The sequence below is a fragment of the Onthophagus taurus genome, chromosome 1, assembly GCF_036711975.1.
Source record: "Onthophagus taurus isolate NC chromosome 1, IU_Otau_3.0, whole genome shotgun sequence".
Taxonomy (NCBI): Eukaryota; Metazoa; Arthropoda; class Insecta; order Coleoptera; family Scarabaeidae; genus Onthophagus; species Onthophagus taurus.
This window is the reverse complement of record NC_091966.1, coordinates 39,832,460-39,858,612: the sequence shown is the minus strand read 5'-3', so window position 1 is coordinate 39,858,612 and position 26,153 is coordinate 39,832,460. Positions and strand designations below refer to the sequence as shown.

Genomic DNA, 26,153 nt, shown 5'->3' with positions numbered 1-26,153 from the left:
ACCTCAATTTTAATACATTCTTTTTTAGTTTGATGTAAACTCAACAATTTTAATAAACGGTTTTGTATGGTGGATTATTTCTAAGAAAATGTTCTTAAAGGTCAGTTGATTTGTATACAAATAGCTTTTTATTTACAACGCTATCAGCGATATCAACGCGTCATTACGGCTCTATCTTGTTGATTTATTAATCAACAATAATATTTGAATTTCAAATTTAATTCCGCGTAACTAATTTCCAATATTTTAATTAATAAAATATTTAAAAACGAATTTGAATAAATTTGTGCCAAAAAATAAAATGCAGTGTTGCCGCATGTTGGTGACCTTGTAAAATTTTATGTCAAAATAAAATGACAGGTTATGTTTATATCAACGTCGAAAAGATGACAGATGATTCTTTTGGCATCAAAATTCGATATCTACATGATAAACATATTAAGTGATATCATGCATCTACGGCTTAATTATGAATTCATTTTCTATTTTAAAAAAAGAAAGTGACAATACCTGTTTAATTCCTTTAAATTCAAGTAATTGAAAACGTTAATTTAGTTTCTTTGTAATTTAATAACTTACATTTATTACAGCACTTAGCAGATTACATATAAATTCATTCCAAAAACTCATTTGAAGCCGTTGGAACAATCTAAAAAAATTTGGAGGAATTGAGGAACGATGAAAGGAGTATGAAGATGTTTTGGAAGAGATTTGGAGCCGATGAGAGCCATTTAAGGTACCTAATATTTAAGTAATATCATCATTTATGACCACCTCAAACAATTTATAAAGTTTGAACCCTTCGCACTACCCCCTTCTTGATTGCTGTATTAAGTTGAAAAAAATACTGCCAACAGCATAATGCAGTGAACGTGATTTGGACGTATATTTTTGCTTTTATCTCTTTTCAAACAAAACCTTATGAGTTGCTAGAGTCTCTAACTTTTATTTTATGTATCTGCCAACATTTTGTATTGACGCATGGAATAATTAGAAAATAACATATTTCACACCCGCTCAAGATACAGCCAAAGATTTGGATTAGATTTGCCTCATGTTGGAATGTTTTCCAGTTTGCTAGTAAGATACTCAGTATTTTAGGTTTAACTTGACTTTCTACTACTTGTTAATTTCTATTAAAATAAGGAATTATCATGTTGCAATCTTGAACCAGTGATATTGAAAACATTGTTTGCAGTTGATTGATCGCAATCATCGTATGTTATACACATATGGCCTTACAAAGCGAACTAAAACACAATTAATTCTCAATGGTTCTAGCGCGAAATCTATAGAATAGTCTTGGATTCGGAGGTTTATAAAGACGTTTGTCTCCTCCGTAAGTTAGTATGGATATATTTTTGCTTTCTTCAAAGATGTGAGGTTAAGTGGAAAAAATCTTCTGGTACTGGAAGTAATGTGTCTAAACGCTACGGGCGCCGTTAATAATGGAGCAGAAGAATAATTGCTCACCTAGACAGAGGAATAAGCATGATGAAACGAATGGAGTTCTTGTAGTTTTAGCCTAGGTAAGAAATAATCTGATTCGGTTCTATTTCCTAGTATTTGCTACAAACAAAAATAGCTGGATTGCTAACGACTGCTCAAGGGTAGTACTGTAAAACCTAAGACCATCACGAATTGCCTCATATACAATGGATGAGGTATAGCCACTCATTCACAAAGCAGAGAATCGGATAATTATGATCCAGTATGAATAGCTGGATTAATCTTGGATACAATTTTTATAAAACGTTACCCCAACACCTGAGCAGACAGATAAATTTACCTCTGCGCTGATTATGGATTGTTATTTGGCGCTTGAACACTAAACAGTGTCACACTGCAGTGGATAAAGGGACACTCGATTCACTCGGGAAATAAGCACGCCGATAGGCTGGCAAAAAGGGCTGCTGGCAAAGTGCCCTGTTCCCCTTTGCTGACAATTGTCCCTTCCATTGTGTCTCATGTAGAGTTAAACAAAAGCCTAATCCGCAAAAAGTTCCTTGACTGGTGGGATAGAGTTAAAGCTGACGCAGCACAGATATTTGTAAGGTTGGGTAAGAGCGCCTTACGGGTTATTACGGGACTTGTTACAGGTCACTGTAAGGTAAATATACACCTTTATAACATAAAGTGTGTTGACAACCCTCTGTGTCTTGCTTGTGAACAAGACAACGAGACGATTTATCACATCTTGTGTGACTGTTCTGCCCTCAAGGACATCAGATTAAGAGTGTTCGGTGAAGAATGACCTACTACGGATGGCGTCAGAGACACACCTCTGAGCTGTATCGTAACCTTTGGTAACTCCTTAGGCTGGTTGATATAACCAGAGTGAGTGTTGGGAGGATGCACAAGGGGCTTGTTGGGGCCTAAGCGCTGTGTGCGTTGCATAACCCCCCCTTCTCTTACATACATACATATCTGAGCAGACAGACGCTCTCCTAACCCAGTTCATCAGAACCTTGTGTATTAAAATAAGTGTAATAATACTAGAAAATAAGGTTGATTTCAACGATTTCTCACGTCGCTTCACTATAATATTAAGCATTGCGCAGAAATCACTTTGCGTGGTGGTTGACATCCAACTACTCAACTACTCTGGTGATATTGCGGTGTACTAATTGACGTAGCTTCCAGTTTCTGAAATCAGTTCTATCTTAGAACTTGGAAATTAGTGTATAATAAAATTGTGAGGAAGGTGTTAACCTGATCAACTGTTAATCCTTCTGGGGCAGAGTTAGATTTTTCTGCAATTGCTTATGGAAATCATTATTACGGCGCCGTTAATATTATTATGCCTGGTAACATCCATCTGTAAGCGGCAGGCTCATTATTTCGAGTAGATTCAGCTTCAAACACAGGTACTCCGACATCATTTATCAGAAAAATTATCATCTTTCGGAGAAAATGATGTTCCTAAATTGCATGCGGGTTTTGCCGCAAAAATATTGACTCTTCTTAAAGTTTCACAACACAGAAGCAAATACAAAAAGTTTTAAAAAAGAGCAAAACGGAATTGGTTAATCGAGAAGAACACCAAATTATCAATCTCTAACAAGCTGGTGATGTACAATCAGATACTTAAATTAAGATGGCACCACGGCATTCAGCTATGGGACTGTGTCAGTGACTCGAATATCAAGTGTATTTAAGTATTCCAGAATAAAGTACTACGAAACCTACATTATATATGTATATAAGTATAGATATACATAGAAATCTCCGGATTCTAACATTTTTCTGCTGGACAACGTCCGAAGATTGAAGAGAAAAAAACCATGTGATCTTGGATAGTTTGTTGTGTACAAAAGCAAACCTGGAAGATATCAATGGATAGGCTTTAGTTAATAAGTATGTATATGGTTTTAAGAATCGAGATAAAAATTAATAAAAAAATCGCCCATCAAGAAACTTTCGGCATACAATTAGTCAAAATCACTTTACTTAAAAACACTGGTTAAAACTTGGCACTTGGGGTACATAATCTATTAAGAGGAACAACGGCAATAAAACGAAAAAAAAGGGATTGCTGAATTGGCGACTTCCACCTCATGTTTTTAGCCAAGTTTCGCGTTTAAGGCACGAACTGTAACCATAATATTCAAGAACAGGTACTAAATAGAATAAATAACAAATGTTTAGAATATTTAATTATTATTTGAACATATAAGAATGTTCGAAAATGAAATACTTCTCAATCCATATGGTTTATTTGCGCCATAAATAAAACATCGCAGCTTGAAGGATCATTTAAGTGATTTAATGTTACGGTATTTGTGAACACAGAATGGATTTAGATAGGACGACGTGTTTGAGAAGAGGCTAAATCGATAAAACATGTTATATTCAAAATAAAAGCTTTGAACGCTTTAAAATAAATATTTATTAACGGGAGAAAATCAGGTTATAGCATGTTTATATAAAAGAATATGCGTTGCAAATTCATGTTTTTGATTTCTATTATATTTACTTGACTCATAATCTAATGTTGTGTTTGATTCGTTGGGAATGAATAATCATAATTATTGTTAAAACAAACTTGAAAATAAAGGTGTCCAACATACACTATCATAATTATCCGTTTTTTATTATTACATCTCATCTACGTAATATAAACATGTTTACACAAAGTGTTATCTAAAAACGTAGAAAAATCTCGTTTTGTAAGATGTTCGGTAAGGTCAGGGTTCTGAACCTACGCCAAACAAAAAAAATCCAATAAAAAACTAAAAACCAAACCAACAAACATTCTTTTAAAAGATTATTTAAATTTGCCGTTTTAATTATCACTGTCTGGACATGGAACTAAAAAAAAAAATTATAAAAAAGTTTTGATGGGAAAAAAGGGGGGCCAAACAACAACAACACACTCGAAATGCAAAATATGGTCTAATGCGCGAAAACGAGCCCGCGCGAGTTGGGGATGAGAAGGGTTGGGTGGAAGCAGTAGGGGGCGGCAATAAAACCGAAAAAGGCAAGGAACTAGCGCCCATCTAGGTCATGAAAAATCAATAGCGTGTGCAGCGGCCGAAAAAAAGGACGAAAAAACCGGCCCCCACCGTTTCCCCCTTTCGCCCGAAACCCCCTTCGACGCTGCACCCGACGCCGCCACCGAAGTCCTCGCTGCAGCGAAACCCCCCTCTCTACTCTCTTCACTTCCCCAGACACGTTCGCGACCCGGCTACGAACCTTCACAAAAAAAACCGAACAAAGACTCGTGGGCGTCAGCATCATTTTTATTTTTATTTTTTTTTACCTAAATTATTTAAATATTTCTAAAAATATTGATTTACGAAATTTTGAAGATTTACTTTTAACAATATATTCGCCGATGGAGTTGTAAAAATACAACAAATTATGATGGATTAATCTTAATATTTTAAATCACTTCAATAACTGTTAAACACTCATATATGCAAGAATTTAATCTGGGACAAAGTAAAATATGTTATAAAATCAAGTTTTCCTCTATAAATAAGAGAGTCATAAGGAAATTTATTATAAAATACCCAGGAAGTTACAGTTAGTCTTTAAAAACATGAATAGTAATAATATCTTCCGTTAGACCAGCAGGTTGATTTAAAATGTAACGCGTATGTAATACGGCCAAGAGGTGTATACGTAGTATGGCGAGTATGCAGGAAGTTCTCTCAAATGAATGCAAATCTTGGTAAATTAACTTTCTACGCCGGTTTCTGCGGTCGGCCTATGAAAGGGTTTTTTAGAGAAATCGCCTATCAAAAAAAATTTACAATCACTTTTATACGCAAAAACTTCAATTTTATCAAAATTGTTTATTTGGAAAGCTGTAACCTTTCGTTGGAAAACTAGATGGGTACAACCTGAAACTGAACTAGGGGTTAACTCTCACTATTCCGCGACGAGAGAGTTTCCGCGGCTTGGTGGTCCTTTTGTTTCGGAAAGAGGGAGGCGACGGCGGAGATCCCCTCGACGGGAAAGTGGACCGCAGAGAGACGACGGGAGAGAGAACTGCAATAAGGGCATTCAGACAGTTCATTCATCGGTACGTTGTGTACACAGAGCTTCGCAGACCGACCCCCCTCCTCGAACCAACGTTCCGTTTCGCCCATCGCAACCGCCCTCTTCGTCGGCGTCTAAGCCAACCCCTACATCTTTCCCCTACAACAAGAAGAATTTTAAGTCAACAGGGAACAACTTTTTACTTTGCAAGAATATCATAACTTAAAATTCATTATTGATTTAATGACCAACAGAAAAGATGATACCATTAAAATTCGTCTTTCTTATTTTAGGATTCAAGAAATTGAGAGGAAAAAGATTTTTGGAAACACTAATTGTTGATTTATAACTTCCCTTTTTACTAAGAAAGGTATATGTTTGTGTGAAAGTGGAGAAATCGTTGGATTAAATCACTGGACTATAAAGAAAATCTTAAGTACACTAGACATCGTACTGTTGCGACCGAAGTATCTTATAGACAGCCAAGTTAGAGCGATGGTAAGAGAAGCGGAGGCAAATCTTACTTCAAGTGCAAATCAAATAGCAAACGAAGTATCACAAACATTAGGCAAGTCGTTAAGTTGCAATGCCATAAGAAGAGTGCTCTTTAAAAATTGCTTACGTGGAAAAGTACTACGTAAAAGGTTCTAAAAGGGGTTTCAAAAGAGTACTAAAAAATGTTGCAGATTTTTGGAAAAACATATTGACACAAAAAATATGGCGACCTAAAAATAAGGCATTCAATGAAAAGTTTGTTACCAACACTATTAAACGCAGGTTATTGTCTGAGGCTGTATCGGTAATCTGGTGTTTATTGATTCAGGAATTGTACAAAATCGATTATTTAACAATTTCAAAACGCAATGTTCTTTCAAGTGTTGGCAGATTGGACCTATAGAAAATTTGATTAACAAGACAACGATCCACAATTGTAAAGGAGTTGCTGCTATATCGAACCTATTTTGCGATAAACCAAGTTATATAACAATTCGACATCACCACTAAGATTAATCCAATCAAATAGAAGCAATTATATATTTACTGAAATGCATCCAAATTCAATACAATTTTGTTTGCTTTTCCATATACAGCCTGATTCAGAGTAAGCGCCTTATTTTTTTTTAGCCACACTATGGGTACTACTTTCAAAATATTTGGCAGTAATATGTTTTAGGACATTCTCTACACGATGGTGATACCACATTTTCAATTGGACGAATTATTTCAAAATGGCGACTTTTAAATGGAATGCCAAAATTTTTTTTTTATTTTTGAGATCCTAAACACATTCTTTATACGATAGTATTTTGTTTTTTTTTTTAAATTCATTTCTTTCCCCATCAAAAAGCACACATTTTAATCTAGTAGCGCATGAATTTTTTACACTCGATGTTATTTTTGTCCAAATATCAAGTAGCGCTAGACACAAAAGAAACAATTAAACTTTATTTTGTAATAAACATCTACTTATTTATTTATTTGGACAAAAATAACATCGATTGTAAAAATTCATGCGCTACTAGATTAAAATGTTAGGTTGATTTTTGATGGGGAAAGAAATGAATTTTTAAGAAAAACCAAATTATGTCGTAAAAAGAATGTTTTTAGGATCTCAATAATAAAAAAGAAATGTTGGCATTCCATTTAAAAAAAAAAGTTGACAGTCGCCATTTTGAAATAACTCGTCCAATTGAAAATCTGGTATCACCATCGTGTAGAGAATGTCCTAAAACATATTACTGCCAAATATTTTGAAAGTAGTACCCATAGTGTGGCTAAAAAAAAATAAGGCGCTTACTCTGAATCAGGCTGTATAAGCATGAGTTAGTTATTTTCAAAAATCATATTGATGGCTTGAGATACCATTGCACTGTTTGCCAAATTTAATCTTTCTAAGACAAACCATGTTTATAATAGCGAAGAACTCTTTGCTTTAATACATTACATAAATTATACAGGGTGTGTCAAATGTCTGGAATATAGCCAATAACTTCGTCATTTGTGGTTTTAAAGAAAAATGTTTCAAATACAAGTTTCTTTATTAATCATGGCGCATTTTTTGGCGATATTTGCTTGTTTGTATTGTTTTTTGTTTCGTTGCTATGGCAACCAACATTGTTATTTTAAATGGGATGCATATATTTTTTTGCAAACTTTGATAGAGGATAAGTCCCTCTATGCGATGAATATATCAAATCATATGGTTGTATAAGAAAAAAATCGAGAATAAATGCGTTTTTTGAAAGTCTTAAATCAGCTAATTACTTTAAATGTCAAAAAAATTACTGTTTCAATAATTATGAATAATTAATAATGGTTTCTTGCTTTTTGGAAGGTTTTTAACACTACCGGTGTTAAAAATTGTGTAATTTGTGTATCCGGGTAAATATTATTGAATAGTGTATGTACAAACTTCACTTTGAGTGCGTTTTCTATCACCTCCACCGTACTCATACATTATTAATATTTGGATTCTTTGTAGTTCACTTAATTGCGCCATATTTGTTTAAACTGTCAATTTTTTGACACTTAAAGCGTTATTTCGACGCCTACTTTGATTGTAATTTGCTGATTTAATATATTCAGAGAACGCATTTTTTCTCGATTTTTTCTAATACAACCATAAATAAATATGATTTGATATGTTCATCGCGTAGAGGGATTTATCCTCTATTAAAATGTGCAAACAAAACATATACATCCCATTTAAAATAACAATATTGGTTGCCATAGCAACAAAAGAAAGAACAATGTAAACAAGCAAGTATCGCCAAAAAATGCGCCACAATTAATAAAGAATTTTTTGTTTGAAACATTTTTCTTTAAAATCTCAAATGGCGAAGTTATTGGCTATATTCCAGACATTTGACACACCCTGTATATCGGGTAGGTGAATTAACCAACCTTATACCGTAACCTCAAAGATCTATTGTACCCCGATAGATAACATTATCAAATTTCACAGTGCAGTCCAATGCTCTTAACGAATATTAATACTAATAATAACAATATTAATATTAATACTTTGCTTGGTGAAAAGTCATTCAGCTAGAAACCGCTAGACACATCTTGTGTGATGCCCTTCTCTAGTATACCTCAGAATGAGGACCCTCGGGGAGGCATGGCGGACCACAGATGATATCAGGAACTTACCTCTGACTGATATCCTGGCCGTCGCTAAATCCCTAGGCTGGTTGATGTGAAAAGAGGTTATGTTGGGAGAATGCACAAGGGGCCTAAGTGCAGTGTGCGGAAACGCATGCACTCCCGTTTCCTTACATACATACATACAAGTCATTCAGATCCGATGGGGAGATAAACTGGGACCCAAAAATCGAAAATCTGATACAATTAACAGCAGGGCAGTGACATAAAACATGCTCTGAAGATGGCTATTATCCGAAACTAGTAAGACTCAAGTTTATTATCTAATTAAAGACCAGTTTAAAAGTACAAAAAACATTTTATATTATTTCTCCTAAAAATTTATTAAAACAAAAAAATGTTGCGGTTCCTTCTCATCTGGTGGCAATGGACACAAGGATATCTATCAAGAATATGTGAAAGGCACGAAGCTCTACGACAGGAAGATGGGCTTTCATATCTGCTTTGTAATATACTTTTTAGCATTACCGTGGAAAAGGTAGTACGAGATACAAGACTCTGACATTGGAACAATATTCAATAAGTACTATACTATACTATAGGGAGAACAGAAAACAAGGAGGCCTTTAGAAGGTTGAAAACGGAGGCAGAGAAGAGAAATTTTGCACAGACCAAGTATATGGTGGCAAAGGCTGACTGGAAAACATACCAGAATATTTGAAAGTTGCAGATGACAAGACAAAAATGGAATCACAAGACAAAATCTATCTTGATTATTGGTAAAATATAGATATTTTGCTATAATATCGAATCTACACCTTTATTTGAAAACATTGTTTATCTCATCGTATCGCTTAAGATGACATTTACTAATAACTTAAGATGATATTTGAATTATGATATTTATCCGTAACAAGAGATTAGAAAAATATCATAATTGGGTCATTAGCGTATCTTTCTGGATTAACTTTGGCAAAACTTTGTAACTTTGTAGGGATATATCAATAATGAATAACGCTACCTGTTAAATGGTAGAGTTGGTATTAAAATTTGGAATGAAGTGACTGGAACGAATGATGGTTCGTTGATTTAAAGATTTCGAGTAATTTTCCAAATATAAAGTTACGCATGTAAGATTTATTTAGGTTAATTCAGTTCCTGTATTCATTCGCAGTGAACGTTCGTGTAAATTTTTTTTTATTTTCTTTATGTACTCATCGGGATGGTTGGAGCGGCTTTGTAACACAAGTAAGGGTGTTCTCGAGAGTAATTTGACGACCATAACAGGTTGTAGACAACGACAAGTTTCTCTTAATGAAGTATCACTTACCATAAAGTTTTGCTCTGAACTGATGTACACAACATTATGGTATTATTACGATTCTTAGACATAATCTATGGACTAGATTACTGGAAGAAGTAATAAAATTATCATATTTTCATTCTATAAACATTCACAGTTGGCAATTAGATAACCCAATTAATCTTAATTTTTTTATAAACTAGTTGAAATATCTAAAATCTTCAAACGACAGTAACTAATTGTTCTTGTTTTAATAAAACGTTTCTTGTTACTCTTCTCGCACAGCGTACTTCTAACATTTTGAGTTCTCACGCAGTAAAGGGGGCAGGTGTAGCTCATTCGTAACCAGACTATCGTATGGTTTGTCCGAGAAAAGCAGCCTTCATCATAAACGTAAAGGACGAACGATTAAAATCCCGACGAGGATGATGATGATGATTCGTCTTCGGTAAAGACAAAGAAACCGAGACCGCGACGAAAACGACGTCGTCGTTTCTTATGATTTTTTCCGCTACGATTTTTACCGAGTAATTTCAACTCATTTCTTGGAATTTACACGGACGACCGACTGTAAAATTGGTTAAAGATGATTTTTGGTATAACGCCCGAATGATTCCCTCTTTTATAGTTAAAGTTTGCGACGCAACGAACCGTTTATTTTATGATGTAAAAAAAGTTTTTTTTTTGTAGTTAATCTTGAATCAATCTCAATTTAGTAGGTTAGATTTTTTTATTAAAAAAAAATAGTTTAACGGACTTCTTTAACGGACAGAATTCGATTTGATCTTAATTTATTATTTTCGATGATAATTTTGTATCAAAAAAATTCGAAATTTAATGATAGTTTGTGTATTTTCTAAATTCTGAGTTCTAACACATACTCACAAGTTAGAGAGTGTATTAGGTCAGTAGTGACCCTGGCCATGACCCTTGGGCAAGGACACAGCATGCAGGATCGCCTGAGAGACGACCGTCGCAGGACTGTGTGTGCACGATCGTTCGCGTCCTTTCATTCGGTTCGACCGTTGCCTCGCTAGTTTTCCATTTGCATTTCTTAATTAGGGGGGTCCCGCGTGCAGAATTTCTGAAACTTTTTCGAAACATAATTGAGAGAATTCCCACGAGAGGATTTTTAAATACACAATATTATTATTTCCTTCAAAGAATAATACCAGGCTTCAAGAAAAAAAGAATCCAAGTTGAAAAGGAATGGAAACAATTCTCCTAAGACACCAGTTCCCTTACAAAAATAAAACGCGCGATATTTTTAACCGTGCCGTTTTTATCGTTAGCGCTCTCTGGCGACGATGTCCGATTTAACGACATTCTCCACGCCGCTAATTGATTTAACGACTCGTAGAATAGCCTACGATGCCGTTCTGGTCTCTTCTCAACGACATCTACGTATTAGGAATTACGTTTCTGTCTCTATTTACTACACTCAACTTAACGAAAGTATCCAATCGAGAATTACTCGAAATCTTCAAATCAACCAACTTAATTAAGTTTTCCTATTTTATTATGTGTAACCCTTTTTATAGTTATTTATATATTTAGATGATAAAATATATCAATAATTTTTATTTTTATATAATGAATATGAATATCTTTTTAATCTCCTGTTGGATATGAATTCTGTCACTGAACAAATTTCATCAGCCATCAATATGTTAAGAATGCGATGCTAAGAATTAAGGCAGAAAAGTGCAAAACATGTCACAATATTGTTGGCTACTGTAGTAAATTTAGAGTTTTGATGCAAATTCCACATGCATCCTCATGCAGAAGTACATGATTCAATCTTGCGTGTATTACATAAAAATAAGTGGTCTTCTCGTCCACGAATCTCAATCCTAAAGACTATTTTTATTGTGTAAAGTTAAGTTTATAAATCTAAGCCTGGAAATCTTGCAGAGTTAAAGCAACGGATTATCGATGAATCACTAATGATTAATTTGCGGAGAGTCATGGAGGAATGTAATAAACGCATTCCATCGGTTAGGATACTGTCAAATTAATAACGCAACACATTTTGAACACTTAATTAAGTAGGCATTATGCATTTTAGCAATTTAGTATCCTAAAATAGCCAGTGGCTAGAATGTCTTAATATAACAGGTGCAATGAGATCTTGTCCGACGGCTGCTCTTGAAGCCCTACTCACACCACTTCATTTATACATACAGAAAGAGGCTGTTTTAAGTGCCTTATTACTGAAAACATGCTCTTCACTCAAGTTGATGCAGAGTAACCTCAGAGGAGACCTCGAAATCCTCAAGAATCCATGTATTCCACTTGATTGAAATTAAAACGGTCCTTATACCGACAGAATATAGTTTCGACCACCCCATATAAAGTCATATTTAGAAGCAGAAATGTTTGGACGAAGGGTAAGCCTCAACTTAAAAGAGGAGCCTGGTACACCGATGCTTCAGTGGACCAAATAGCCACATTAAATTGGCCCTCAACTCGGACATAAAATTTTTCTAGTAGAAGTTCTTGCTATAAACTTCTGCACCGTTTTGAACATAGAAAAGGGACAAAAAGTTGTATCGATAAACATTTTCACGGACAGTCGGGACTCCGCACTAATGAGAGAGTGTACCAGCAACCTCAAAGATAGCCTTACGCTGGAAAGAACTTCCAGATCACAGACAGGCGAAGAGTATGAACAAAACCTCAGTTTTATATCTTACTAAACGGGATCTAAGGTTGGTCTTAGGTTTCCTGGATGGCCAGGAACTACAATACTACCTCTTCCATATTGGACAAGCTGAGGATAAATTTGTCGACTTTGCAACGACGAGACAAAGGCTGCTGAACATGTATCGCGTAAGACACAAAATTTACGTTAAATTTCGTATGACACCTACCGACATAAAAGAACAAGAACTTGGAGCAATACTAAGGTTCATCAAGGACTTTTTTTGCCCTAAACCTTTGAAGCGTTTAAGTTACAATAGATCCTGTAGGTTGTGGTGACGAGAGGAGCCGCTCCCCTCAGCCCGGCAGCAATAATAATAATAATAATCCCAAAATAGGCATACCCAAATTTTTTTAATTACTTCTTTCTTGCTCTCTCTCTCTCTCTCGACCATTGGGTCGGTTGTTTTTGATAAGATCTCCCTTTGAAATATTTTCTGAGAAGTTTAGTGCTAACTGTCTCTTCATCTCTTTGGTAATCTGGTTTCGGGCGGATTATTTGTAGGCATAATTTTTGGCAGTTATTTATTTCTACGGACGTGATGGTGCCAAAATCTTTTGCGCTCTCACAATATCCTGACTCTCTATTGGTTTCTGATGTCGGAGTTCTTAATTTTGTCTCATCTCGTTTTCCCATTTCTGCTACTGTTAACATGCTCTTAGTTGTGTTTGTGTCTTTGTTTATTTCGATGCCGTAAGATATATTATTTTGCGGATGCAGGTTTTGTATATCCGCACGTTACTATCCATACGCATAAAGTTCTTTGAATAAACAGTATCTGGTAGGCAGCCTGAAGTTATGGACGCTTGTGAGTACTTGAGATGGGCGCATCATAGATTGCAAGTTATCAGTTTCTCGATTATTTTTGTTGAACAAAAATAAGCTCGGACGATCACTTTGTCGGATGCTGTCTGGTGTGGGGATGTCTTCTGTTAGTTCTTCTCTGACCCTTACTTTAGTCGTGTGTTCTTTGGCATTTATATTAAGATTTTCAAGCTTATTTTTTATTACACTTGTAAATTGGTGTGTTTGGAAGAGTTATTCCTCTATAATTTCCTAAGCTAGCGACTTTGCCATTTTTTAATATATAGTAGACGCCACGAGAGCTGGCAGTAAATCATCATTTTCCGCTCTTACAAATGCCATACGTAGTTCACAAACCGCTAGAGAGTAATGTGTGTTGGAAAGAGATAGCATTAGTTTAATATGTCTGCTGTACAATTCAAATGGCCACGTCGAAAAAGTACGTCTGTTCTTCTAAGGGATGTCACTCTATAATTATAACCTCAAATCGAAACGTCTTGTGAGCATTGTCATGAATCTGTTAGTATTTTCACAAGCCGAAAATGTTTTCTTTGAAAGGAAAATCATTAAATAATATCTTTGACAATGTTTGACATATAACCTCCATTACTAACATAACCTACATTTAAATGTATGTGGTGAAATAATCTAAGTCGTACGTCCATATCTTGATTCATACCATTTTTAAGCGATCTGTCACTGCCAGCTCTCGTGGTTTCTACTATAGGGCTTGTTGGTTATACTGTTATGCCATTCCATTGTTATTTCTGACTTACAGCATTCTGTTAAGTAGCTGGGCCAGCATTTCTGTTAGTTCTGTTCCTCCATATTTCATTCAATTCATTAGGTATGTTGCCGGTTCCGGGATATTTCCTGTTGTTCAGACATATACTGTTTCTTTAAGTGTTTTTGAGATATCACATGCATAACTCCTTATGTGACGTTGTTCATTTTTTGAGTGATTTTTAGTATTTTATCCTTTATACATTAGATGTCTTCAATATTTTCTAGTAGTTGTGCAGAAATACGCCGACCGTTTTTGTTGCTTCAAATATTGCTCATATAACGATGTTCTAAACAGTTACATTCCAGCAGGCTAGTCAATAATGTATTTACCACTCTTTCACTTTTTCTCTCGTTGTCTTTTATCGTAATAGCTTTCATCATATTTGTAACCCGCCCATCTTACGACGCGTTTCTTTCAGTACAATGAGCCAAATTTGGATTCTCATCCTTTATCCATCTTTATGCATGGGATCAGCATTGAGATCCAATGAGCAACTCAATTCACACACTAGCATCCTAGAATTTAAAATTATTGAATTGATTACTCATTTGTTTTATTTTTTTAGGTATTGTTTCCAAGATGCATTGGTACACAAGATTTATGAAATTATGGCGCAAAATATGTTACGCATTTGTATGAAAGGAAATCTTCGTGTTTTTGGCTTCGACCAGCAGAAATTAAATATAGAAGAGAGCCAAGTAGGCACAAGTAACAAATGTTTTTATCAACAAGAACCTGCAGAAAACCAGCCGGCGCAAGTAAACAAATTCACCAAAGGTAAGTAAAATTAAATGAATTGTTTATTACGTTATTTATTAACGCAGTGTTATTTGATATTAAACGGAAAACTTTGGCATTCTAGATGCTTCTATGAACACTATTCGTAGTCGCTTCTGAGTCTCAATCGTCGAGTTGGGAGGAAGCGCAATTACTCTTGTTTCTTTTTAATTCTTTTAGTAACAATCTATCTTCAAGTAAATCAATATATTATCGATCGGAAATGTGTCAGCTGATTTACAACAGATTTAGTTCTTTATTTGTTTTTCCAATTGATGTAATAACTTAATTTCAAGTTCATTACATTGAATTTCGTAAGCAAGTAATTTTCAAATTCATTGTAAACTGAATTTGCAGCAATGTTCGATGAATTGTTTGAAATGTAGCAAGAGGTAAATACAAAATTTAATAAAATGAAAAACAAAAAAAGAATTTTTAATTATTCGGCAATCAAACCATGTGATTAATTTTGATGAATCTTGAATTCCGTTAAGTTGAAGTTTTAATGGTAGAATTAAACGTAAGAGATAATTGTCTAAAACTTTTTGTAAAACACCGTTTGAAAAGAAAATATAATTAAAAAGTCCAGTCGAAATGGTACGCAGAGTATTAACCATGGGGTTAATTGCAGTCGTTGCCGTCCGTAAATGTTATAAGCGGTTGTTGCGGAGAAGGAAGGTAGTATATAGAAGTAGAAAAAGAAATCGAATAAAGCCACAGAGAAAGGACTAATTGATTTCTTCGTTGCGGAAACGTTGCGAAAAAATAAGCAAACTACGCGGTGCGGATTAATTGCAACCAAGGAACGGGTTCGGCGGTGACGGCGACGTCGTCAACGACGACGCCTCTTCGCTTCCAAACGGTTTTCTTCAGCTCCGGCGTCTGCGTGCAGGAATCTCGACCGCGAGATCTAATCGCCGCGCGAAATTATAGCGATTCCGCGCTACTTTTTTTCTTACCCGCTATTACTATCTTTTTATTATTACTTCTTTTCTTGTTGTTGTTGTTGTTTCTCTCTATACTTTATTTTTTTCTTATTGTATTCGTGTCTGAGGCCGCGAACGAGCGGCGTTTTGCGGTTTTTATCTATGCTACGCGTCACGGTCGTTTTGTGTATACGCAGCGGGCTGACTGCGGTTTCGGTCTCGGTAGTCGACGACGACGACGACGACGACGACGGTTAAGCGCGCTCCCGATGCCGGAGGCGACCCCCATAATAAAATGATAAAAGCGGCTTAGCGAGACCCCGCTAGCCTCTAAAAACGCTAGAAAATTGGATCGGCGAAACGGCATCCGCGTCATTTTTACGGTCTAGACATTACGAGACCCAGGCCAATCACTAAACCGCGCTTCCTTATTTGCTCTTTCCCACCTTTTTCAAATTACCTTTTCACAACCATCTACCACACACACATCCCCACTCCATTATCTATCTATATCATTAAATAATTCTTTTTTCTCACATTATGAATATCATTTATTCTAACGTTCAATAATCTATACAGATATGTGCTAATTATTGTAGAGCCACATTTTGCGCTGACATAAACTAATATAAGTTGCTATGGAGATATATCACATTTCTTATGGTTAAACTGATAGTAAACTGTTAGTTGTTATGTTACTAATGATAATAATGATCAACAGTACAATTTTTACTTTTCATTTCCTTATGTTATAAATACAGCGTGTATCAAAAAAATTTACTTCACACTTCGAATGATAAGAAAAACATTATTTATGAACATAGAGCGAAATAATAATAATGTTTATTGCCTCAAAAACAAATATTTACATAAATATACAGGCTGATTCTCAACCTATACACATAAACGGAGGGATTTATTCCTCAAGACAAATAATGACTAATAGATGAAAAAAATTGTAGTAAAAGTTTTTTAGTTTCCTAGATATCCGCTATAATCGGCGACATCTAGATAATGTGTTTCCTGGAAGATGGATAGGTCGAGATGGTCCAGTGGCCTCGCCCGGCTTCAATCCTCTTGAACTGTGAGCCACAGAAGTTACTACTCAGCAAATATTGCAAAATCAGATACATGCTGCTGCCCAGACAATCCGCCAACACTCTGGTTTAGGCCGCGCTAGTTGTGGGATCGTGGATTCAGGGAGCCCAATTGATAGTGATGTTATTTTAAAATGTTCTATGTTTTCTTGATTTGAAAGTAAATATCACGGATATCTATGAAACAGAAAATCTTTTACTACTAATTTTTTCGCTTATTAGTCATTATTCGTCATGAGGAGTAAATCCCGCAGTTTATGCGTATAGGTTGAGAATCATCCTGTATACATTCATAACCAAATATAGACATCAAGACAAACGGATGAATTTATCGCAATAAGCAATACCTTCCAAGGGACCCAACTGGTAACAGTGTATACGTAATTTTAAATAAATAAATTATGGCTACCAAAACAAGTAATACCAAATGATGTACTAATAAAACTGAGCGAATGAGCATATTTGAGTTATGTAACGGATCGACAGTCAGTTACTACAAGGAAGGAAATATCACAAAAAAAATGCAGTAAAAGATAGATGAAAGGCAGACTAGAGAAGAAAACAAACACGTATAGGTCAAGAAGAAGATAGTTTAAGAGATAGCAGATGGCGACTCAAGGCATTTTTAAAACTTATTAAACTACCTGCATTGCGAACAACGGCAGGCAAATCGTTCCACAACGCAATCAACTGTACTGTAAAAGATCTGTGGTAGATTTCAGTACTATGGACTGGAAACATGAGTGTAGAGTCCGACATTGATCGAGTGGACAAGTCATGTGGCATCAAACAAATAAGCAGGAGTGCGGGTATGGACAATTTTGTACAACATAGTAAGCATACGAAATACATACGCATAGACATCACCGAATCCATTACCACACCAAAATTTTTGACCGTATTAGAAAACGTAATAACGATGTCGCCAAGCCTCGGTTGAAGGGTAGTTAAGGAATTAAATTGTGCCAGCAAGGGGCGAGTGCCAAATGCAATGGCTTGCGTTTTACCTGGATTCAGGTTAAGTCCATGAAATGGGTCGAAAGTCACCAACATGGGACGGGGATTTAATTTTTGGGATAGGAATAACATGGGCGATTCGACAGATTGACGGAAATATAGACTGTTCAAGAACAGTTGAAAATATGTGGTAGGGGAGTAATAACTATATCCAGAATGGGTAAGAGGAATCTGAGTCCAATACCATCTGCTCCGATACTAGTGGACTTGGAGTAAGTTAAAGCTTCCCGAACCTCAGCATCTGTAGCCATGCTGAATAAAAGTGTGGTGCGGATATCCTACACCACACTGTTACTCCTGGTAAGTTTACATGAGAATTTACAGGACTCCAGTACATGCAATTATGGCGATTAATGGAACCATTTAATTTAAAGGATGCCTCATCGTTCCACACAATTTTGTGTGGAAACCCTGAATCTTGTGCACATTTTCCAGGTATCATTTATAAGCCGTGTGTCCACTACCAAGTTTTCTTGCGGAAGTTGCTTCCAGAAGCGACTTCCAGAAGTTTTTGTCGTGTAAACACGTATTAGAAGTCGACTTCCAGAAGTCACGGCTTGCAGAAGTTACTTGCAGCAATTATGTGGAAACACGTGTTTGTTGCTTGCTGGAAGTAACTTGAACGACTTGCTGTGAACTACAAGTGTTTTGAAGACTTGCAGAAGAAGTCGGGTATACGTGAGTAAACGGTTTGTGGTATTCTCTTCTGTTTTCAGTTTTGTTTTGTGTTTTTTTTGAGTTCTTTTCAAAATTTATAAAAATGGACAAAAATAAATTCGTTTGGAGTAGTGAAAAAACACATTTGGTAATTGAAAAACAAGAAAGTTATCCTGATTTATGGAACACGTCCTCAAAAGACTATAAGAATAAAATTAAAAAACAAAATGCTTTAAAGGCAATAGCCAATGATATAGACGCACCCGAAGAAGAGGCCAAAAGGAAATTGCACAACCTCCGAACGCAGTTTGGTCAAGAAGTAAACAAAGAAAAGAAAAAAAAGTGGCCAAAGTGCTGATGATGTATATGTTAGCAAGTGGGAGTTTTATAATGACATGAAATACATGACGTCATCTCATGTACCCAAAGAAACTGAGGATAATTTGGTAAGAATAAAATAATACGGATATATAATCGTTTTTCTTAACTGTTGCCAAAAATCGAAGAGTAACTAAAAGCCGGTGTTTGGGAGGTATAGCCAATCTCATTTTAGTATCCTGCTTTTGAATACTTGTTTGAATTAAAGATAAAATGTATTCAAAATCATCATTAGACATTTTCAGGAAATTTTCAGCTGCATGGAGTCTTCGGTCCGCAATTCTTCAAGTAATGTATTTTGGAAATTTAAATCTACGCGCTGCAGCACCCAATTTTTCACCCAAACACTTCTTTTTGTTTTTTTTTTAATTTGTTTCTTTTTAATTAAATATGCTGCGATGGCAGCTGCCAATCTTATTTTGCCACAAGACATTTTTATACTGTCATTCGTAAAAAAAGCAAACTACTGCAAGCTGTATTCACATTGTGTGGAAACACGTCTGCAATTTCTTGCAGCAAGTTCGTAGTGATAACTTCTACAAACTACTTCTGGAAGCAGACTTCCGTAAGTTTCGGTTTGAGTGGAAACACTTCAGCAAATACTTGCAGAAGTTCTTCCGCAAGTGACTTGCTAGTGGACACATGGCTATAGAATTGAACTCTCCGGTCAGAATCGTCTTCGTTGAGAGCATGGATTACAGTTGAAATGTAACATTTCCAGTGTATACGCTTCATGATGCGATAGTAAACATTATCTTTTGAGATGTGGGTTTCCCGAACAGTTTGTCGAAGAGAGTTCTCTAGTGATCGAAGGGGTGTTTCCTGCACCTGCTCTTCTTTTCCAGGGCTCGTAGATGTCCGGGGTCGTCTAGAACGTTTCTTGTTGACGTTCTGGACGGTTCAATAGCGTTTTCAGTCTTCCAATAACATTTCAGGACAAACTTCCTCTCTTCCAAACTAAATTGATTTCCTGCCATGCTGTGATTAATTAATTACACCTGCAATACAAAAAAGGCAGCAAGTTAGCGATAGTTAAAGTGAGAGTATATTTTTTTGAGACACATGTATTTATATGGTATTGCAGATCAAAAAATAAGCTCGAAAAGTGGTGTCAGGAGCCAAAATCACATAAAAAGCGACATGATGCATAAACGTGGATGCAACTTGTAATAGTTTTCGTCAATTTTTTAGAGATAAGATTGTCAAACTTCGTTCAGTTGACTAATGCAGAGAGTTGCATGAAGAATGCAACCCTCTGCATTATGCCTTATGGAAAAAGCTGGATGTTGACGTGTTTCTGTTTGGTAGTTAATATAGGCAGGTGTTTATAAATCCTATAATGAAGAAATTCGCTCTATCTTTAATAATACTATGGCTAACAATATGTTCGCTACAATTTCCGAATACTTACATTTTAATAGTGCTAAATCAAGCAAAAAATATCAAGATTTAGAAATATTATCACCGTTGAGAGCTTGCATTGAGTTATGACTACCCATGAAAATACAATTGCCAACGAAGTTATTCATATTCTGTAGAAGGTGTCCCTTCAAACAGTACATTTCTTCTAAACCATAGCTTGTTTTCTTGGATATGATAAAGTGGTTAGAAAGTTCAGAGAGAAATGTCACAAGTGATAATTTGTTTGCTAACCTTGACCTAGCTACAGAATTGGACCAAGGAAATTTTACACTGCTTGGTACAATTCAAAAAAAAATAAATTGGAACTTTTTCGAGGATTACTCAACAAGCCGGAGAGTATTGTGTATTCAACAAATTTTATTACTAAGATAAAACCATTGTAACCTTGCTGGCAATTATGAGCAATGAAGGTAAAATATCTGAAAAGAAGCCACAAATTAATATTGACTACAATGGAACTAAGTGAAGTACAGACACTATGGACTAGCTTCTCCGAATATATATTATACAGTTTGTCCGTAAAGTCATGGTGCACTTTTGACTGGTCATAATAAAGTGACAAAGCTAGATAGAAATGTGAATTTTTCACCAAATGAAAGGAAATCTCCAAGTTTTAACCCCATTGGTAACATAAGTCACTAAAAAAATTTGGTATTATAACGGTTATGATCTATCTGCAATTCTCTGTGATAGCCACTTTAATCAGCTAAAATCATACAATTTTACTATTATTAGTCGAAGTTATACATTTTTCAACCTAAGTGTAACCGAGGTTGCTTGCGACTGAATGTTGTCCAATTTAATATCGTTGTGGTATTAATTGCAGTGGTTCGGCTGTAAGCAACCTTCACTAAATCAAGCGAAATCCTACTTGGCTGCATGTGTGTTAACCAGTTTTGGGTTGATATGGTATTGTAGCACCTCGATCGCTGTTACCTCAGTTTAATTAGGCAAAAGCCTTACATGCTCTATTCTGAGTTTAGACGAGATTGCTTAGAGCTAAGACACGATATGGTATTAGTTAGTGCACCTCAGCTTAATTATAGTCATGCATTTCCAGCATAAGTGTAGCAGAAGTCGCTTGCGACTGAAGTATCACAATGTGTATTATTCAATTTAGTATCGGTGTGGTATCAGTTACAGTACTTCGGCTGCAAACAACCTTCATGGCCTTCATTGACTTAATCAGGTGAAATCCTACTTGCACTGTTCTGACTTTAACCCAGGTCACTTGAAATTGGGTGTCACCTAGTTTTGGCTCGATATGGTATTATTATTCGTTTCAGCATTATTCGGAAGCAACCTCGACTTAATTAGGCGGAATTATATACAGGTGTCCCGTATCTTGCGGATCAGAGCATTATACTGTTGAGGGATATATATTTTTCTAATAAAAATTTGTCGAACTGTTTAAAGTTGTCCAATAGGAGATTGTAAACCAGACCCAGGCAATCGGCTCCACCTAGCGCCGTTCTAACCTCGTTTCTCGCGTGTTTATTTCTCTTTCCGTGAATCGACGACTTTAAACAATTCCCGAGCGGTTATTTTAAACATTTCGAAAATATTTTATCAGAAAAATCGCTTCAGAATAATGTATCCTTCCACCGTATAATGCTCTGATCTGGAAGATACGAGACACCTGTATTTCCATCGTAGGTATAGTCGAAATGTCTGAAATGTTGCAATGTTTGTTGTCCAATTTAGTATCGGTTTTGTATCAATTCGAGGTCGTAAGCGACCTCCGATTAGGCAGTGAATTTGTGTGAAGTATAAAATAATTTAAAAGAAAAATCCTCTTTTCCACCCTTACACTTTACATGACTTCACTCGGCTGATGATGGATCTAAACAAAACCGGTTTTGTGGACATTCCTAAAGAGTTACAGTTTAATATTTTTTTCAACAACGTTATTATAACCGAGATTGCGTTTTAAATTATTTAAGGTCAATTAATGTCAGGTGGTGTTGGTGATAAATAACGCTAGGCCCCAGCGACGCAGTTAGGGGGGGAAGAAGTACCCGCGCTACGCGAGACGGTGGCGCGCCTCCTCGCGATCTCTGCAATTATCGCGGATTTTCTGAAATATTAACGGACTCGCTAGGAATTGCGGCCTCCTCTAATCTCCTAGCTTATCGGCTTCCACTGGGAGCCTCTGGTCTTCGATTAATTGGCGATTTTTACCGATCTCTAATAGTGTGTAATAGGAAACAACGCTGCCGGTTTGCCGCTCGCTAACTTTAATTAGAACTTACCTATTAGTACTGAAGTCGTCTTCTATGAGAACCTACAATTAGAGTGTTACTTTTTGTTGTTGTTTCGGATTTAATAGGTGATTTAAACTTAAGAATGTTCTTTTTAACATTAACTTTTTTTTGTTGTTGTTGTAGTTGATGGGAAATCAAAAAATAAAAACGATGGGGTTGGTATAAATTTTGTTTGGTTTTTTTTTCACGATGACGGTTGATGTAGCGCCCAATTTGTACAAACCGGTCTTTCTTTTGAAATTTTTTTGAGCGGGCGATGGATTTTCGTAGAAAAGCCCGTGGTTTTTCCGGGAATCCAACTCGTTCTTTTTTTGCAGTTGGACTTACGTTGAATTTTCGACAGGTAATTGTTGCGTGAACGATTGACGCGACTTTTTGCCTCTGCGACGTTACGCGTTTTAATTTGTTTGGTTACCGGAATGAATAAAAGAAAAAAATTTAAAAAAACGTTGTTGGTTTTGAACGTAGCACGTGGTCCTTTATGAGTTTTTTTTTATTTTCCTCGAAGAATTAGAGCAAAAAATGATTTTTTATCTGTTTAACGAATCGACTTCAATAAATTCATTTACTTTCTTTTAAATTGAGAACAAAGAAGAGGTCGAACGGTAACGAAATCCCCGAATGGCTGGTCATCTTACCCATCACGGGGAGCCTCTACCTTGGGAGATGGCGAGGCAAAGATGCCCCCAGACGTGCATACGACCTGACAAGATTGATCGAATATCGAGATAGCCTCTTCTCATCTTCTTCTTTTCCTCTTCTTCTTCGTCTTTACTTAAGAGGGAATGAACGCGACCGAGACTTCGGTGGGTCGCCGTGAGGGGGGGCGCCACAACGACGAATGATTCACGTATCTGGATGCCGTGGCGGGGGCTACCGACCATCATTTACCACGGGACGCTTCATCATGATCAAGTCGGGGCCCTCGGTTCCTCGGACATATAATGTGCCCCCTTCAGTCACAAGACGCACGGATAACACCGAGATGCGCTCAACGTTCTCAAGAAAAGCTCTCTTTCTCTTTCTATTCGCTTCTTTTCCTTTTTGGATTATACAGGGTTCACTCGGACGTCGCCTTTTCTCGGACGCCCGCCGGATTGATTGATGGGCACCGAGATGTGTAATTGATTAAGTAGCGTCGTTTTACGAAGGGGCGACGGCTTGGATCGTGTTTACGACTCTTTGAATCTTACAATAATACAAAAAGAAGAATCGTAACAACATTCAAAAAATTGTTGTTGATTTAAATTGAATTATTATGTAAAATCGAATAAAAAATGGTTGTGAATGTCGTAAATAGGTGTAACTTCTTATAAAGCCGCTTCTTTTTCTCATTTTTCCCCCCGGTTAACGCGTTGCATGACGACACTTTTTTCGCGCTCCCCCTTCTCGTGTAACGACGTGAAGTCGCAATAGCGGTAATTTGTTTTTAATACGATAATGAGCTGAGGAGGGTATAAAAATTGCCCACCTGTGTTACGTTCTTACCACACTTTTTGTAAGCGTTACTTAGTTATTTAGTTGTTCGTCGTGTTTTCGATAAGCCGGGATAATTGATAATTTCATTTTGTCTATTCTAATTATTAGTTAAGCCATTAGCCGATGGAGTCGCGCAGTCCGTTAACGTAAACGCATTGATTTTATGCATAATTCGTTAGGTCCGGGTCCCCCATTCCCTGGGAGGGGGCGTCGGCGCGTTGCTTTATCGAATATTCAGGTGGCCCTCGGACGGAATTATTGGAGTTCCCATCGATTTCAAAGCTAAATTATGCATTTGGAATAGAGGCGGTCGTCGTCGTCCAGACATCTACCGTTTTGATGTGAACAGTTCAAATATAATTAAGTTGATGATTCTTTCCATTCGTTACGATAAATGTGTTATGTTGGATTTCACTGTCTCCACGCTTATGTTTTTTTTTTCAATATTTATAAGAAAATTCAAGAAAGCAATTCCTTTTTTTCATAAAAAAAGTGATCAAGTGTTGTTTCCATTTGGACAAATTTTTAATTAATAACCAATATACAGCGTGTTCCTATCTTAAGATGGCTAGTGGGTGGTAGGTAGCGCTAGTTAGCATAAAATATCACCATGTTGCATATTTTTATTGAACTAAAACTAGAACTAACACTAGATCGAGAACTAGAAACATTCGGATTTAGCCGCACGTCCTTCAAGACAGCAAAATCCGAATGTTTCTAGGTCTAGTGTTAATTCTATTTTTGCGCTAGTACTATCACTAGAACTAACACTAGAACTAACACAAGACCTAGAACTAGAATCATTCGGGTTTAGCCGTCTTGAAAGACGTGCGGCTAAATCCGAATATTTCTAGTTCTAGGTCTTGTGTTAGTTCTAGTGATAGTGCTAGTGCAAAAGTAGAATTTACTAGAACCCGAATGTTTCTGGTTCTAAGTCTAGTGTTAGTTCTAATTTTCGGTCAATGAAAATATACCACAATCTCACGCTGTCTTGCCAATGGTAATTTTTTGAAACCGATTTTGGGTTTTAAGGTTTTTTCCAGTTATTTTGCTTAGACGACTGGAATTTGGCCACAATTTACTTGAGACGGTATCAACAACATAGATTCAGTGTTAATGTGTGGTGTGACGTTAAATGATCAACTTAAAGGACCATCTATTTTTGAATGTCGTTTTAACAAACAAATATAATTAGAAATTTTAGAAGAAGAACTTGCTGTACAACCCTCAGCAAGTTCTACCGTCTCAAGTAAATTGAAAAAACCTTAAAACCCAAAATCGGTTTCAAAAAATTATACCCGGCATTACTTGAGTTACACCATCAAGTCTAGGAGTGGAAGTCCTCCAGTTCTTTATTGCATAGAGGATTTTTTTAGCTAGGATAGTAGATTCTCTTCATTTCGATTGCATATATGATCACTACTGAATCCGAGATGATGATATTTCGACGAATAAATAATATTTTCTCATTTAACCATTCATTTGTGATGATGTAGGTACTTTTATGCCTTTGGGTAAAGTTGGCCGGATATTATCAAGATTCCTGCGTTATCCTAGGTGATTGATGGATTTTAGATAATGGAAAGTCTCGCCCTAGTTTATGATGAAAATGCAGAACTAATCGCAAAATCGGCGATACTGATATTAAGTTGAATTGGTGAGGTTGTCGTAGTCTAAAGATTGAATCGGCGGATGGAGGCCCTTATTGGGTGATTGGATTGCGATGTCTGAATAGTTAGGTTAAGGCCAGAAGTCGCTATGGTACTAAACCAGAATTGCTCCACCTATTAGTGTAATTGTTATAATATTGGGTACATTAGATCAGTGGTTGTAGTTCCATTAGGGTCTCATCTTCCCATGCTCATGTACGTCCCAGACATTTTTCTTCATGTTTTGCTTTGTTTACATTGACCAACTTTCTTCTGGCTTTAATTTAGCGAATTTTC

The 26,153-nt window shown here is 36.2% G+C and overlaps 1 protein-coding gene across 1 annotated transcript in view; it reads left to right on the top strand.

Annotated features, from left to right (window-relative positions):
- Positions 1 to 455: 455 nt before the first annotated feature.
- Positions 456 to 26,153, top strand: part of LOC139432626 (uncharacterized) — a 99,779-nt gene continuing 74,081 nt past the window's right edge. The window contains exons 1-3 of the mRNA XM_071201317.1: positions 456 to 533; positions 591 to 736; positions 14,756 to 14,967. Of these exons, the coding sequence (XP_071057418.1) occupies positions 690 to 736; positions 14,756 to 14,967 (259 nt within the window). The 5' untranslated portion in view covers positions 456 to 533; positions 591 to 689. The remainder of the gene's footprint in view (positions 534 to 590; positions 737 to 14,755; positions 14,968 to 26,153) is intronic.